Source organism: Oryctolagus cuniculus, chromosome 19 (genome assembly GCF_964237555.1).
Source record: "Oryctolagus cuniculus chromosome 19, mOryCun1.1, whole genome shotgun sequence".
Classification (NCBI taxonomy): domain Eukaryota; kingdom Metazoa; phylum Chordata; class Mammalia; order Lagomorpha; family Leporidae; genus Oryctolagus; species Oryctolagus cuniculus.
In genome coordinates, this window is record NC_091450.1 from 42155961 (window position 1) to 42172173 (window position 16213).

Consider the following 16213-nt stretch of genomic DNA (forward strand, 5'->3'; position numbering starts at 1 on the left):
CTGGTGCGCTGTGCAAATCCGAAGCCAGGAGCCAGGTGCCTCCTCCTGGTCTCCCATGCGGTGCAGGGTCCAAGGACCTGGGCCATCCTCCACTGCACTCCCGGCCACAGCAGAGAGCTGGACTGGAAGAGGAGCAACCGGAACAAAACTAGCACCCCAACCAGGACTAGAACCCGGGGTGCCAGAGCCGCAGGTGAAGGATTAGCCTAGTGAGCCGTGGAACTGGCCAAGAATTACAAAATCTAAAAGAAAAAAATAGAAAATGATACCCAAAAAATGGAAAAATTTTCCATGTTCATGGATTAGAAGAATCAATATCATCAAAATATCCATTCTTCCAAAAGCAGTTTACAGATTCAATGCGAAACCCATAAAAATACCAAAGACATTCTTCTCAGATCTAGAAAACAATCACTGACGGGGGGAAAAATAGGAGCAGCAATTGCCATCTTTCTGCCCCATATGCAGGGACAAGAAGTGCCAAAAACTGTAGTTCATAATGTTCAAGGGTCGGCCCAATTCAAGGAACTTTATGCCATTGTCCTGGCCTTGAAAACAATACAGGGACCCTTTAACCTGTTTTCTGACAGTCTTTATGTGGCCAATCTGCTCCCCAACCTCCCTTGGTCACACATTAAACTTGATGATAACCCTATCACTCCTTTAATGATTCAAACCAGAAACTTTCTAAAGTCAAGGACTAAGCTTATATTTTTACAATACCTCTGGGGACATCAACATCTCCCAGGCATTTTGTCTCAAGGTAATGCCATTACCGATTCATTCATTCATCCCAGTGCTACCTTGCACAAGATGAGGCTATCTCCTTTCATGACCTTACTCATGTCAATTAGAGGGGGTTACAACATCGATACCCCCATGACCCAATTAAAAATTAAAGAAAATCGTCCGAACTTTTCTAAGTCCTGCTCACCATTCTTACAGCTACCTCCCTTACAGGAGCCGGGGGTCAACCCTCGTGGACTAGCACCCAACCATCTCTGGCAAAGTGATGTCACCCATTTCACTTCTTTTGGAAAGCTTAAGTATATTTTTGTAACTTGTTGACACCTTTTCTCACGCCTGCTGGGCTACAGCTTACACAGGTGAAAAGGCTAAACACACTAACAATCATTTATCACAATGCTTTACAGTCCTAAACAAATTAAAACTGATAATGGACCTTGTTTCACCAGCGCCTCATTTGCTACCTTTCTAAAGCATTGGGAAATTAAACATGTCACTGGTTATCCCCTATAACCCTTTGGGCCAGGCAATCATTGAAAGACAAAACAAAACATTAAAGGCCCAACTTTTAAAACAAAAAGGGGGAGCAGCACCCCCTCATGACCAGCTAAAGATGGCATTATGCACTTTAAATATTTTAAATTTTTCAAAAACTGACAACCTCACTCCTTTGCAGTGACACTGGACAACTACTCTTAAGTACTCTACTGTTAAGGTCCGATGGAGAGACTCCCTCATGGGGGCCTGGAGTGGCCCTGATCCCCTCCTAACGGCACGCAGAGGCTTTGGATGCGTCTTCCTCCAAAATGAAGACAAGCCCATCTGGGTCCCGGCCAGAGACCTCAAAACACCTTCCCCCCACTGACCTTAATGACCTTAACCCAAGAGCCCAACCCTCTTGAGGCCTTGTCTCTCTCTCTTTCACAGGAATGATGAGACACCTGTGGCTACCTGTTGCAGGGGCGGTCCTCCCAGCCCTGCTATTGGAACTGTCCCCTGGTGAGACGTCATCCGGCGGGGGACACCGGGAATTTCGGGTCTTGGCTATCGGGTTCGATCCTCCAGTAGTCCTCAACACTTCCAAATGTACCTCAAAGGAAGTTGAGCTTTACTTTGATGCTTGCCAACCCACCACTGGGTGGGAGTCCTGTGCAGATTGGGAAAAAACTTATGCAACTAACCATAAATACATATGCTGCAAAACACTACAAAAGGGAAACTGTGTGAATAGCCAGGAAGGGTATTGCCCCTACTGGAACTGCCCACATTCACACACAGGGTCGCTTAAGACTCCTTTGGAGCTACTCCGCCCAAAGGGGAGCTCCTGTAAAAGATGAGCTTGCAACCCAGTAAAGTATAAGATAAGAAATTCTGATGATCCTAAGTGGCTCTCAGGAGAGGATGCAGGAATTCAAGTGGACAGGAAAGGAAGAGACCCATACGGCCTCATTAGAATAATAAAGGTATGGATCCCCGCTCCTACTTCCTCCCCCATCGAGGAAGTGCTTCAACAAGCGAAAAATACATCCCAGTCAATCAGTAACATGGAAAAGGAAAATAGCCCATATCAGTCAATAACCTTTTGACCTTACTAGAGACACTTAGCCTTACATACCAGCTGCTTAACACCTCCACGTTACCTGTCCAGCAAGGCTGTTGGCTATGTGTACCTCACCAAAGGAGACCCCCTATTATACTCGTTGGCATGGAGCTACATGCTAGCTCTCTTGTCCCATGCCCCCCTGACAAATCCCCTGTCCCTTGGGCAGGGGGCACGTCAACAAACATCTCAAAGATAGATAATACAACTCTACTGCCTAATCAGTCTTATTGCGCACCCGGAAATGCTTCCTTCCTATGCCAGCATCTATTAACCTGACCATGAGAGGTGATCAAACCTGCTCCCCTGTCTTGTTGCTTCCACAGGTTGAAATTGCCTTGGCTACTGAGCCCCTTCTGATTCCCCTCACCGGAAGAGCCCGGATAGCCCGGGCACCGGCCCTTATCCCCTTGCTTGTAGGGTTGGGTGTTTCCACTGGGGTGGGTATCAGTGTAGCTGGGATCTCCTCCGCTTTTTATCTCAACAACCGATTACATTCTCAGGTTGTCGGGGACCTGCGAGAAGTAACGCAATTGCTTAGAGTCTTACAGGAACAGATCTCCTCCCTGGCCTCAGTAGTCCTTCAAAATAGAAGAGGACTGGATTCACTAACGGTAAAGGAGGGAGGCCTTTGTGTCTTCCTCAAGGAGGAGTGCTGCTTTTTTGTTAACCAATCTGGAGTCATCCAGGATCCAATTAAACAACTCCAAGACAGCCTTGAAATTCGCTAGCAACGCCTAATGGACTCTTATAATGGCTGGGGAAGGATGTGGGGAGGGTGGCTGCCCTACCTCCTGCCGTTGTTTGGTCCAATCACTGCCATAACTGCACTTCTGCTCATAGGTCCCTGTGTGGTTAATGCCTTAGGTTCCTTTGTTAGAAAACAGCTTCATTCAATCCATGTCAACCAGTGGGAGTTAGGTACCAGACCCTTGTTAGTCAACAGGATACCCCCCTGGGTTACTAGCCAAACCTCTCCGCTCACCCCCTCATCTCCTAAATAATGGACTGGTGGCCAATGACGGGTAAGATCCTCCAGGAATGGTCAACCTAAGACAGGAGGGTCAGGCTCTCGACCCTGGCTTCTCTGATGACGGGCAACTTCCGATTCCTGACAGGGGGACAACCTAAGACAGGCACAGTTATCCTCAAAATAAAAGGGGGAGATGTAGGGGGCTCCAATCGAAAAGGAAACAAAGTTGCTAAGCCTTCGCTCAACAAGGCTGCTAAGCCTTTGCTCGAGTTTGCTGCACTTCTGCATCCCAGTGACTCAGCGTTTCCAACAATCCAGGATCGCCCCTGGGGGAGGTACCTAGCCTGACAGGAGACTTTCGTATTCATGAACAGTATGTGTCCTCGGCTGTGATAGGCCCTTGAGGGTGTGCCCGGCTCGTGTCCTGCCTTACCTATCAGCTGGTTGGCTCGGTTCCCTTGTGCCCTGGACAGCCCCGTTTCTGTGTCTATAAAAGCTCTTCCCCTCCCAATAAAGTCAAGAACCCAGCTGCGCCCCGGGCATTGACTGATCTCCCAGCTCTGGTGTGGTTCCTTTGCTGCCAATACTCATCGTCCCACTCGGCCCCTGAGCTCCCCAGGCTGGCCCTGAGGAGCTCTATCGGACCTGCTGCCCCGTGACGAGCAGCAATGGATTAAAGATCTAAATCTATGACCCAACACAATCAATTATTAGAAACATCAGAGAAACCCTGCAATATATAGGCACAGGCAAAGACTTCTTGGAAAAGACCCCAGAGGCACAGACAGCCAAAGCCAAAATTAACAACTGGGATTGCATCAAATTGAGAAGTTTCTGGACTGTAAAAGAAACAGGAAAGTGAAGAGGCAACTGACAGAATGGGAAAAAATATTTGCAAATTATGCAACTGATATAGGATTAATAACCAGAATATACAAAGAGATCAAGAAACTTCACAACAACAAAACAAACAACCCACTTAAGAGATGGACCAAGAACCTAAATAGACAGTTTACAAAAGAGGAAATCCAAATGGCCAACAGACACATGAAAAGATGTTCAGGATCACTAGCCATAAGGGAAATGCAAATCAAAACCACAATGAGGTTTCACCTCACCCCGTATAGAATGGCTCACATACAGAAATCAACTAACAACAGATGCTGGAGAGGATGTAGGAAAAATGGCATATTAACCCACTGTTGGTGGGAATGCAAACTAGTAAAGCCACTATGGAAGACAGTTTAGAGATAACTCATAAATTTGAATATAGCCCTACCACACGACCCAGCCATCCCACTGCTTGGCATTTACCCAAGGATTATTAAATTGGCAAATAAAAGAGCTGTCTGCACCTCAATGTTTATTGCATCTCAATTCACAATAGCAAAGACATGGAATCAACCTAAATGCCATCAAAAGATGACTGGCTAAAGAAATTATGGGATATGAGCTCATGACAAGAGCCTCGGGTGATCACTGACATAAAAAATAAGAGTGTCAATTGTTAAATCAACAATAGGAGTCACTGTGCACTTGCTCCCCATGTAGAACCTCTGTCGTTAATGTGTTGTACTGTGAGAATTAATGGTAAAAATAGTCTTCAAACAGTACTTTATACTTTGTGTGTCTGTGTGAGTACAACTGCTGAAATATTAGTATAGAGTTGACCTCCGGTATATAAAGATAATTAAAAATGAATCTTAATGAAGAATGGGATGGGAGAGGGAGTAGGAGATGTGATGGTTTGCAGGTGCGAGAGTGGTTATGGGGGAAGAAACACTATAATCCAAAAGTTGTATTTTTCAAAAATTATATTTATTAAATAAAAGTTTTCTATTAAAAAAACTGTTCAAACTTCAAAAGGCTGAGGGAAGATTCCATTTTCAGTTGAGAGCTATAAAATGATGTCTGTAGGCTGATGGGATTTATCATGCGTGGAGAAACTGATGAGTCATGGTAGAGAAGGAATAATTTCAAGAATAAGATCCTTAGGATTCAGTGCACAAGTGGGAAAGATTGGGAGATCCTTACAAACTAGTTATGATAGATTGTGTTAGCCTTTCTTCATAATGTTAACCCAAATGACCTTATCCCTGCCAGATAAATTCTTTTGGCTTCTGCTTGGACCTGTTCTGTAGGACAATTTGGCAGGAAGTATATACGGGAACCATGGTCTCCAAGTCCTGCTCTTTAGAGTTCCAACTGATTCTGAAATCTTCCTGAATCCATTCAATAAAATTACTTTCTGGTAATGTCGCTCAGAATCTGATTCTGTTGCTCAGAACCAACTTCCACAATGAACACAGAATTGCTGATAACCCTACATTTCTCATTAAACATATGAGATTACTGAGGCCTGGAGAGGTGAAGTAATTCACCATGGGTCACATGGTTGGCAACTGAGAGATTCTAATGTAAATCCTGGTTTTTAATCACAAAGCTAGAAACACTAAAAAAGTAGAAAATAATTTTCATAATGTGATATACTCAAAGTTCACATCCATATCTCATATGACAGGTCCAACAAAGACCAAAGAAATCCCAAGTATATGCTTTAAGAATGCTAAATTTCACAAGAGTAAAAATTATGGATGTATGCAAAATGTATTATTCCTTCCCTTCTGAATTCTGTGTCTTAATGAATAGTAAAGGTTCATGTAAATATAACTTTGTATCATCCATACCTCCTTTCAAAGCAGTCTTCAAACACCCCTTACTTCCCATGCTTAGAAAATCAAGCAACACACTCCAAATTTATGCTCTAGAAATACTCTGGTGCTAGGTTTTGGTTTTTGTTTTTTTTTTTTTATAATTTGAGACAGAAAGACAGACACATCTCCCATTCATTTGTCACTCCCCAAATGTCCAAATGATCAGGACAAGGTCAGTAAAGAGCCAGGAGCCAGAAACTCAAGCCAAGGCTTCCACATAGGTGGCAGAGACCCATGTACTTGAGGCATAAGCTGCTGTCTCTCAGAGTCTGTATTGGCAGGGAGCTGGGAACAGAAACTAGGAATGGAACCCAGATATTGCAATATGTTATGCAGGAATCCCAACCAGAAATCTAAACACTGAGTCAAACACCCATCCCTAGTGGTATACTTCATATAATTTTGTTGAAATAATAATGGGAAATAGTTCTTATGTCTTTCTCTTATCTTTTTGAAGAAGAACTGGCCTTTACTGTCTTTTTTTTTTAAGATTGATTTATTTATTTGAAAGGCAGAGAGAAAGAGAGGAGAGGAGAGAGAGAGAGACAGAGAGAGAATGCCTTCCATTCGCTGATTCACTCCCCAAATGGCCACAACAGCCAGAGGTGAGCCAATCTGAAGCCAGGAGCTTCTTCTTGGTCTCCCACGCGGGTGCAGGGGCCCAAGGACTTAGGCCATCTTCCACTGCTTTCCCAGGCCATAGCTGAGAGCTGGATCAGAAGAGGAGCAGCTGGGACTCGAACCAGTACTCATACGGGATGCTGGCATTGCAGGCAACGGCTTTACCTGCCATGCCACAGTGTGGCCCCTATATGTCTTAATTTAAAATGTTTCTTTTATTTTTCCCTACATCTCTAAAGCATTACTAAAGGTATTCCACAGGGCTAGAAAGCATGATATCAAGTTAGAATAGTGGAGTCCTGTGCCATTCCCACAGTAGTTAAAGAGCACAAGGAAAAATCTTAGAGGTTCACCCAGATCAACATATGGAGCTTATCCCATTCACTCTGCACTCAAGGCAACTACAATTACAATTAGAGGGTGGGAACATCTCTCCTCAGTACTCTCCTCAGAGCCTTGGCTACATCCTTATTCCGAAGAGTATAAATCAGAGGATTCAGCGTGGGAGTGATGATACTACTGAAGACAGATCCAACTTTGTCTTGCAGTGGAGTGCGCTGGGATCTGGGCCTCATGTATGAAAAGATGCAGGCCCCAAACCACAGGGAAACCACGGTGAAGTGAGAGCTACAAGTGGCAAAGGCATTTCTCTTACTTCCAGCTGAACGCATCTGAATGACACTGTGGAGGATGAAGATGTAAGATGTGGAAACCAGGATGATGGGGAGGAGGAGAAGCAGGACGGTGCTGATATACACTGTGGTCTCATAAACAGTGATGTCACCACAGACCAACTTCACAACAGCTGGAAACTCACAGTAGAAGTGGTGGATCTTCCGAGGCCCACAGAAAGGGGAGTACATCAAAATCATTGTGTGGATTAGGGAGTTTATGCTTGCCCCCAGCCATGATATGCCAGCCATCATCAGTCCCACCATTCTGTTCATGAGCACAGAATAACGTAGGGGGTGACAGATGGCAACATAGCGGTCATAGGACATGAGAGCTAGGAGAAGACATTCAGCACCACCTAGAGACAAATAGAGGAAGTGCTGGATTGCACAGCCCACAAAGGAGATGGACTTCTTGCCAGATAGGTAGTTGGCAGCCATCTTGGGGATGGTTGTGGAAACATGCATCAAGTCCATGAGGGAGAGCTGTCTGAGCAGGAAGTACATTGGTGTATGAAGCCGGGGATCCACACAGATGAGGAGAATGGTTAGGGTGTTGCCACTCACTGCAATGAAGAAGACCACCATGGTCAAGGAGAAAAGAAAAAAGTGGGTGAGGGAGTCATCAAAGAGCCCTTCAAGGATGAAGTCTGCCAGGGAGGTCTGATTCCTCTGCCACATGTCCCCTTTCACAAACCCTGGGGAAACAGGGAGTGGAGATGAAGTGTGATACCAGAAATACTAGGATCCAGCATACCTGAAGAAAATCACCTTTTGATTGAAGAATGCTTGAAGAGATTTCTATTTCTAATTATTCAACAGGTCCAATAATTGAAGTGAGTTTTTAAATAGATAAGTTAGAAGCTGTATTCATAAACATTCTCACGCTGAAATTCCAAAATATCTAGACCCCATTAACTGACAACTTCAAGAAAAGCCTTTTCTCATTAAGAGAATTGATTTAGACAGTAATAGAGATATACAGACAGAAAGAGATCAGCATAGATATCTATATTTAGATCTTAAAGGGATTATTTATTTGCTTGCTTATGGTATCAGCCTGAGTTTAACCAGAGAAGCTGAACCACTAAGAAATTTCTATAAACACAAACACATGTAATGGACTTTGTGACAGAATGCTGGCCTTACACAATTGCCCAAACTGATTTAAAAGTCTATGCAAAGGGCTGGTGAGTGGTGCAGCGGGTTAAAGTCCCAGCCTGCAGCACCGGCAACCCATATGGGTGCCATTTCAAGTCCTGGCTGCTCTTCTTCCGATCCAGCTCTCTGCTATGGCCTGGGAAAGCAATAGAAGATGGCCCAACTCCTTGGGCCCCTGCACCCACGTGGGAGACCTGGAAGAAGTTCCTGGCTGCTGGCTTCTGATCAGCTCAGCTCTGGCCATTGAGGTCATTTTGGGGAGTGAACCAGCGAAATGGAGGACCTCTCCTTCTCTCTGCCTCTCCTTCTCTGTGTAACTCTGATTTTCAAATAAATAAAATAATTCTTTTTTTACTTGAAAGTCAGAGTCACATGGAGAGAGGAGGAGAGGCAGAGAGAGAAAGAGGTCTTTCATCTGCTGGTTCACTCTCCAATTGGCCACAATGGCCAGAGCTGAGCCGATCTGAAGCCAGGAGCCAGGAGCTTCTTCTGGGTCTCCCATGTGGGTACAGGGGCCCAAGGACTTGGGCCATCTTCCACTGCTTTCCCAGGCCACAGCAGAGAGCTGGAGTGGAAGTGGAGCAGCCGAGACATGCACTGGCACCCATATGGTATGCCAGCACTACAGATGGTGGTTTTACCTGCTATACCACAGCACCAGCCCCATAAAATAATTCTTTTAAAAAAAAAGTCTATGCAAGGAGCCAGTGCTCTGGCATAGTAGGTTAAGCCTCTGTCTGAGGCACTGGCATCCCATATGGGTGCCAGTTTGAATCCCAGATCCTCCACCTCTGATCCTGCCCCTTGCTGATGGCCTGAGAAAACAGAAAATGACCCAAGTGCTTGGGCCCCTGCACCCATGTGGGAGAACTGGATTAAGCTTCTGGCTGCTGGCTTTGGCCTGGCCCAGCCCTGGCCATTGCAGCCATTTGAGGAGTGAACCAGCAGATGAAAGATCACTCAGTTTCTCTCTCTCTCTCTCTCTCTCTCTCTCTCTCTCTCTGCAACTTTGCCTCTCAAAGAAATAAATCTTTAAAAAAAAAAAAAGAGTGGCAGATCAAGAGCAGGCTGGAATCCACAAACATGAGCTGTAACCACACAAGAGCACATTAAACCCCATATCAGTTATTTCTGCATCTAGAATTTGTCGTGTGGGTATCTTGCAGAAGATAGGATGCTTCTTAAAGGAGCCAGACAGGGAAGTCAGAGAAGCTAAAGAAGAACCCAGAAGGAAGACAGAGTGGGTATGAGCCCAGCTAGTGCTTCATTTCAATGCTATAAGTAAGATTATCAGTAATGAATGTCAATTACACATTGGCTGTCCCGCTTCTCCCATGTAAATCTCCCAAGAAACACTTCTATGATCTACCTTAACCAGAGAATCTAGAAAATGTTATTTATCCTAGTCAACTTGATATATCACAAAGCTACCAGAGTCCATCTTCTGTCAAATTAGCACACATATGCATCTCCTTAAGTCATGCTTAATCTACAAAAAAGTACCACAATCATCTGCTGAACATGATACAGTCATTAGGAATACATGAAAACACATGTTGGCCGGCGCTGCAGCTCACTAGGCTAATCCTCCGCCTGCGGCACCAGCACCCCAGGTTCTGTCCCGGTTGCTCCTCTTCCAGTCCAGCTCTCTGCTGTGGCCCAGGAGTGCAGTGGAGGATGGCCCAGATCCTTGGGCCCTGCACCCGCATGGGAAACCAGGAGGAAGCACCTGGCTCCTGGCTTCGGATCGGTGCAGCGTGCCAGTCACAACACGCCACCGTAGCGGCCACTTGGGGGGTGAACCAATGGAAAAACGAAGACCTTTCTCTCTGTCTCTCTGTGTGTGTCTAACTCAGCCTGTCAAAAAATAAATAAAATTTTAAAAAGGAAAACACATGTTAACCCTTTCCCACAAGAAAATACAAAGTTCCTTGTGTGTTGGAGTGATAATCATTTTTCTCCTGATTCATACTCTCTTTTTTATATTGTAGGATATTGGGCAAATATTCAGTTAATATATATGCAAAATTATCACATAAAAACAAGAAATACTATTACCACTATCAAAGTGCTACCCCACTTTTGAATGTCAGCTTCCTTTTCCTCAGTTACACTGTCATTGCCCAATGGGCCCATAAACAAAGCAGACATGAGGGCAGGGATAAAGATTATGTGGGGTCAGCAACACGGACTTGATTACTCAATAGAGCCAACCTGGTTGCAGCCACTGATGACAGCCCAATCTGCCCAAAGCCAAAACCAACATGAGTCCCCAGTATCACCCAGGATTATCAGTCAGCTACTTGGGTAACAGGCTGATTATACTGAATCACTTTTTTTTTTTTTTTTTTTTTGACAGGCAGAGTAGACAGTGAGAGAGACAGAGAGAAAGGTCTTCCTTTGCCATTGGTTCACCCTCCAATGGCCGCCGCGGCCGGCGTGCTGCGGCCGGCACACCGCGCTGATCCGATGGCAGGAGCCAGGTACTTATCCTGGTCTCCCATGGGGTGCAGGGCCCAAGCACTTGGGCCATCCTCCACTGCACTCCCTGGCCACAGCAGAGAGCTGGCCTGGAAGAGGGGCAACTGGGACAGAATCCAGCGCCCCGACCGGGACTAGAACCCGGTGTGCCAGCACCGCAAGGCAGAGGATTAGCCTAGTGAGCTGCGGCGCCGGCCCTGAATCACTTTCAACAGGGAATGGACGGGGCTTTGTTCTTCCTGTGATAAACACTGGATATGGTTTTGCTTTCTTTGCCAGGAGTGCTTCTGCCAAACCTACCACCTATGGACTCATAGAATGCTTTATTCACCATAATAGTGTTCCATGAAGATTTATTCCTGACCAAGGAACCATTTCACAGAAAATGAAGTATGTATATAAGATCATGATAATGAAATTCTTGTTATATGACTCTCATACTGAAAAAACTGGTCTGATAGAACAGAGGAATGGCTTTTTAAAGACTCAAAGTTAAACAACAGCTAGTTGAAATTCTCTTTTAGTGCAAGGGGTGTATCCCCGAGGATATGCTCTGAATGAATCCAATCTGTGATGCTGTTTCTCCCATGACCAGGACTCATAGAATGAGTATTTCATGGCTAAAAATGGGAATGAGTACTCTCACAATAACTTCTAATAACTATGATACACCAGCAACATTTTGGCTTCCTGTCCCTGCAGTTTTAGGCTCCAATGGTTTAGAGATCTTATTTCCAAAGGGAGAAATTCTTCCACTGGATGACAAAACAATGATTCCACTTACAGACAGTTGAGGTGATCACCCTGTATCTTCAAGATCCTCATAAAACTGGACCAACAGGCAAATAAATAAGTTACTATATTGGTCATTTATTATTGATGCCAATTAAAACAGCCAAGGGTCTCATCTTTCTGGCTGTCACCTCATACTATTATTTCATGATAAAGCATCTATGGACTAAGAACCCAACCTCCCCCATACTCCTGATCACTCCAATCCAGTCAGCAAATCCATACACTCTTCTTTTACTTAAATATCCCATATACATCTCTTTCCTCATTAGTGTCCATATTTCTTGATAAATCACCACAGTGCAAGATTTTCATAATCAGACTCATGTCTCTCTTCCTGTCTCAGGCAACTCTCCTAGTAATTCCCTATTCTAATTTGTGTCTATCACATGATATTTTTTTCCACTGTCTCAGGAAGCTTTCTTCATTGACTGCAAATACTACCTGCAGACTTAGGGCTAAGCTGACAATATGCTAATTTCTAATAAAGGTTTCCTGAATGTCTTGAGCTCCATCCAACATTATCTTACCTGGAATTTTTTCTGCAGAGACTTGTGGGCAGCACAAGTATAAAGTGAAAAGGAGAGGGCAGGATAGTCCACAATGACCTACACATTGGCTATAGATCTTTTATAGTCTCTCTTTATAGTCTTTCCTGAGACTCTCACCCAGACTTCCTTCTCTAAACCTAAAAATCTGCACTTACTGGTAGAATGACTCAGAGAATATTTTCCCCAATAAAGTAATCATAGTTGCAATAATTACTCCAGATGACAGGACATTACCAGGAGCAACAATACATGTGATTCTGTAATACTCATAGTCTATGCTCAGATTTTGAGCTCCATCAGCATATCATTAAGAGATTAAGTATCTGAACTTCTTTAATTTCTGATAGTTGGGCCTTTGAATTATGAAGATGTTTCCTCTGGCTCTTAATATAAATATTTGATCCACCTCTCCAACCCAATATGAGAGCTTTGGCAATAGGAATGTCATTAATGTTATCTGATTAAGAAGGTAAAACAGGGGCCGGTGCTATGGCACAGCAAGTTAAGCTACTGCCTGAAGTGCTAGCATCCCGTATGGGCATAGGTTTGAATTCCAGTCACTCCAATTCCAATCCAGCCCCCTGCTGATGTGCCTGGGAAAGCAGCAGAAGATGCTGCCGAGTCCCGGGCCCCTGCACCCACATGGAAGACACGGATGAAGTTCTGGCTCCTGGCTTCAGCCTGGCCCAGACCTGGCCACTGTGGCCATTTGGGGAATGAACTAGCAAATGGAAGATTCTCTCTCTTTCCCCCTCGCCCCCACTTCTTCTCTCTCCCTGTAACTCTACCTTTCAAATAAATAAATATTTAAGAAGAAGCAACAGCAGCAAAAACAGCTTACTCATCAACGCATTCAGAGTCAAAAGAAAACATGTTTTTGGATTTTTCTACTGTTTCAGATACTATAGCATGCTCTTCCCAACTTTATACCTCCTTCCCTACTTAACAAAATACAAATCTGGCTATTGCATTCAGGAAGCTCTTCTTGACTGCATAAATGTAACCTCAATAGTAATCAAAGGAGTTAGAGAGAGAACACATTTGGACTGGCATAAGCCATTATGAGGGAAGAGCACCACCTGTGAGATATGAAACATCTCCTTAGCACAGAGGACCTTATGACGGCATCTACAGCAAACTGATGATCCCAAATAGATGGCTTAAGGGACTCCCACCCTCAGGACACACCCTGGATTTCTTGTGAAGACTATTACCTAAGATGCCAATTAGCCTGTGCCATGTGCATTGCAAATAAGCATCCCCTGAGGGCTTTCTCAGAGTTGTCTGTAAAAGTTAGGGGAGTGAGATATTTTGGGGAGTGTCACTCTGAAAAGAACAGGGAAAATATTCTCCCCCAGGGGCCAATTAACTACAGTGAGTAATAATTCCTAGAGTTTCTGCTTGTTTTTCATTTTGGAGCTCTGATCTCTAAAGCCCCTTTCCATCTACTCTTTCTGAGAGACAGTCTTAGCCAGATCCAGCCTTTTGTGCCCACAGGATCCTTTTAAGAGTTTTCCAGACACCATATAATATAAAAGAATTCATAAAAGCAGGCAGAAAATTGAGGTCCTAGTGTTTATCATTGACCAATTTTACAGGACCCATGAATATAACTGGTCAAAAGACTGCAGACAATGCTGGCACTGTGGCCCAACAGGTTATCAATCACCTTGGCCAAATGGGATTCATCCCAGGAATGCTAGAGGATTCAACATCCTCAAGTCAACATATACCAAATCAACAGAACGAAGCACAGAAACCTAAAGGCATTAGATAAAATTCAACATTATTTCAGGATAGAAACTTTGAACAAATTAGTTATAGGAGGAACATACTTCAACATAATAAAGACCACATATAAGCCAATAATTGACATCATACTTAATGAGAGAAAGCTGAAGGTTTTCTGAGATCTGGAACAACACAAGGATGCCCACTTTCACTAATTTTATTCAACACAGTACTGGAATTCTTAGCCAGAGAAACTAGGCAAGACAAAGAAATAGAGGGTATGCAAATTAGAAAGGAGAGAGTCAAATTATAACTGCTTGCAGATGACATGATCTTGGATACAGAAAACCCAAAAGGTTCCAGCAAAAACTATTAGAATAAACAAATTCAGCAAAGTTGCAGAATACAAAATTGATATACAAAAATCAGCATTATTGCTATATACCAATAAGAAATTATCTGGACAATAATTCAAGAAGACAATTCCACTTCCAATAGCTACCAAAGAAAGAACACCTGTGAATAAATTAATCCAAAAAGGTGGGAGAGCCTGACAATGAAAACTACCAACATTTATGAAAGAAATTGAAGAGAACAAAAAGAAATGAAAAAGTCTCCCATGTTCATGGACTGAAACAATCAATATTGATAAAATATCCCTACTACCCAAAGCAAAATACAGGTTCAATGCAATTCCTATCAAAATACCAACACATTCTTCACAGAACTAGACAAAAACAATTCTAAAGTTCATACAGAACCAGGAAAACTCTGAAAGAAATCTTTAGTAAAGGCCGGCGCCGCGGCTCACTAGGCTAATCCTCCGCCTAGCGGTGCCGGCACATCGGGTTCTAGTCCCGGTCGGGGCGCCGGATTCTGTCCCGGTTGCCCCTCTTCCAGGCCAGCTCTCTGCTGTGGCCAGGGAGTGCAGAGGAGGATGGCCCAAGTGCTTGGGCCCTGCACCCCATGGGAGACCAGGAAAAGTACCTGGCTCCTGGCTCCTGCCATCGGATCAGCGCGGTGCGCCGGCCGCAGCACAACGGCCATTGGAGGGTGAACCAACGGCAAAGGAAGACCTTTCTCTCTGTCTCTCTCTCTCTCACTGTCCACTCTGCCTGTCAAAAAAAAAAAAAAATCTTTAGTAAAGGGAACAAAGCATAAGGCATTACATTGCCTGACTTCAAAATACACTACAAAGCTACAGGAATTGAAACAGCATGATAGTGGCATAAAATCAGATGCATACACTAATTAATAAATTAAATAAATAATTAACTAGTAAGCCTAGAAACTCACACTCATAGGGCCAACTGATTTTCCTCCTTTTTAAAAAAGGTTTATTTATTTATTTGAAAGGCAAAGTTACAGCGAGGGAAAAGGGGGGAGAGAGAGAGATAGAGATAGAGAGAGAGAGAAACTTTATCTGCTGGTTCACTCTCCAAATGGCCTGCAGCTTCATCCAGGTCTCCCACCTGGGTGTAGAGGCCCAAGGATTTGGGCCAGCTTCTGTTGCTTTCCCAGGTGCATTAGCTGGGAGCTGGATTGGAAGTAGAGCAGCCAGAACGCAAACAAGGGCCCATATGGGATGCCAGCACCACAGACAGTTGTTTTATGCAATATGCCACAGCATTGGCCCCTGGCCAACTGATTTTCAACAAAGGTGCTAAGGACACTCTAAGGACACTGGAGAAAGGACATTCTTTTCAATAATAATACTAGGAAATTACGTATCTATATGAAGAATGAAACTAAACCCCTATCTGATACACACACACACAAAATCAACTCAAAATGTATTAAAGACCTAAATATAAGACATGAAACTGGGGCCAGCGCTGTAGCGCCAGCATCTCACGGGTGCCAGCTAGAGTCCCGGCTGCTCCACTTCCAATCCAGCTCCCTGTTGATGTGCCTGGGAAAGCAACAGAAAATGACCTAAGTCCCTGGGATCTTTCCTCTTATTTAAGAACAAGATAGTAGTATTGTTTTCTTTTGTTGATTTAAAGAAAATAGAATCACAAGCAGCCAAGTCAGCTGGATGATCCATTTGGACATGCTACTTCTCTCTCAGTGCAGATTTTTATTTTCTGAATTCAGATGAAAATAGAATTGCTGTTGGTAGATATTTATTCCCATGATAGTCATTCTCTCTTAATTTCTAATTCTTCTAA

General features: G+C 43.9%; 2 protein-coding genes across 5 annotated transcripts in view; both read right to left on the bottom strand.

Moving 5' to 3' along the window:
- The window catches only part of TRIM4 (tripartite motif containing 4), a 219293-nt gene that overhangs the window by 180947 nt on the left and 22133 nt on the right, over positions 1-16213 (bottom strand). Inside the window, exon 6 of one of the 4 annotated variants that reach the window (XM_051847934.2) lies at positions 15693-15954. The exons of the other annotated variants lie outside the window; for them this stretch is intronic. Within the exon in view, the coding sequence (XP_051703894.1) occupies positions 15839-15954 (116 nt within the window). The 3' untranslated portion in view covers positions 15693-15838. Of the gene's footprint in view, positions 1-15692; positions 15955-16213 lie in introns of those variants that run through there. 4 annotated transcript variants of the gene reach the window in all.
- OR2AE1 (olfactory receptor family 2 subfamily AE member 1) lies at positions 6107-8683 on the bottom strand. Its single transcript, XM_002721877.4, has one exon. It carries the CDS (start codon positions 8005-8007, stop codon positions 7069-7071), a length of 939 nt encoding a protein of 312 aa, XP_002721923.1. The 5' UTR covers positions 8008-8683; the 3' UTR covers positions 6107-7068.

Coding starts and splice junctions, on each gene's coding strand:
- OR2AE1 (XM_002721877.4), bottom strand. CDS start 8,007: ATGTGGCAGAGGAATCAGACCTCCCTGGCAGACTTCATCCTTGAAGGG.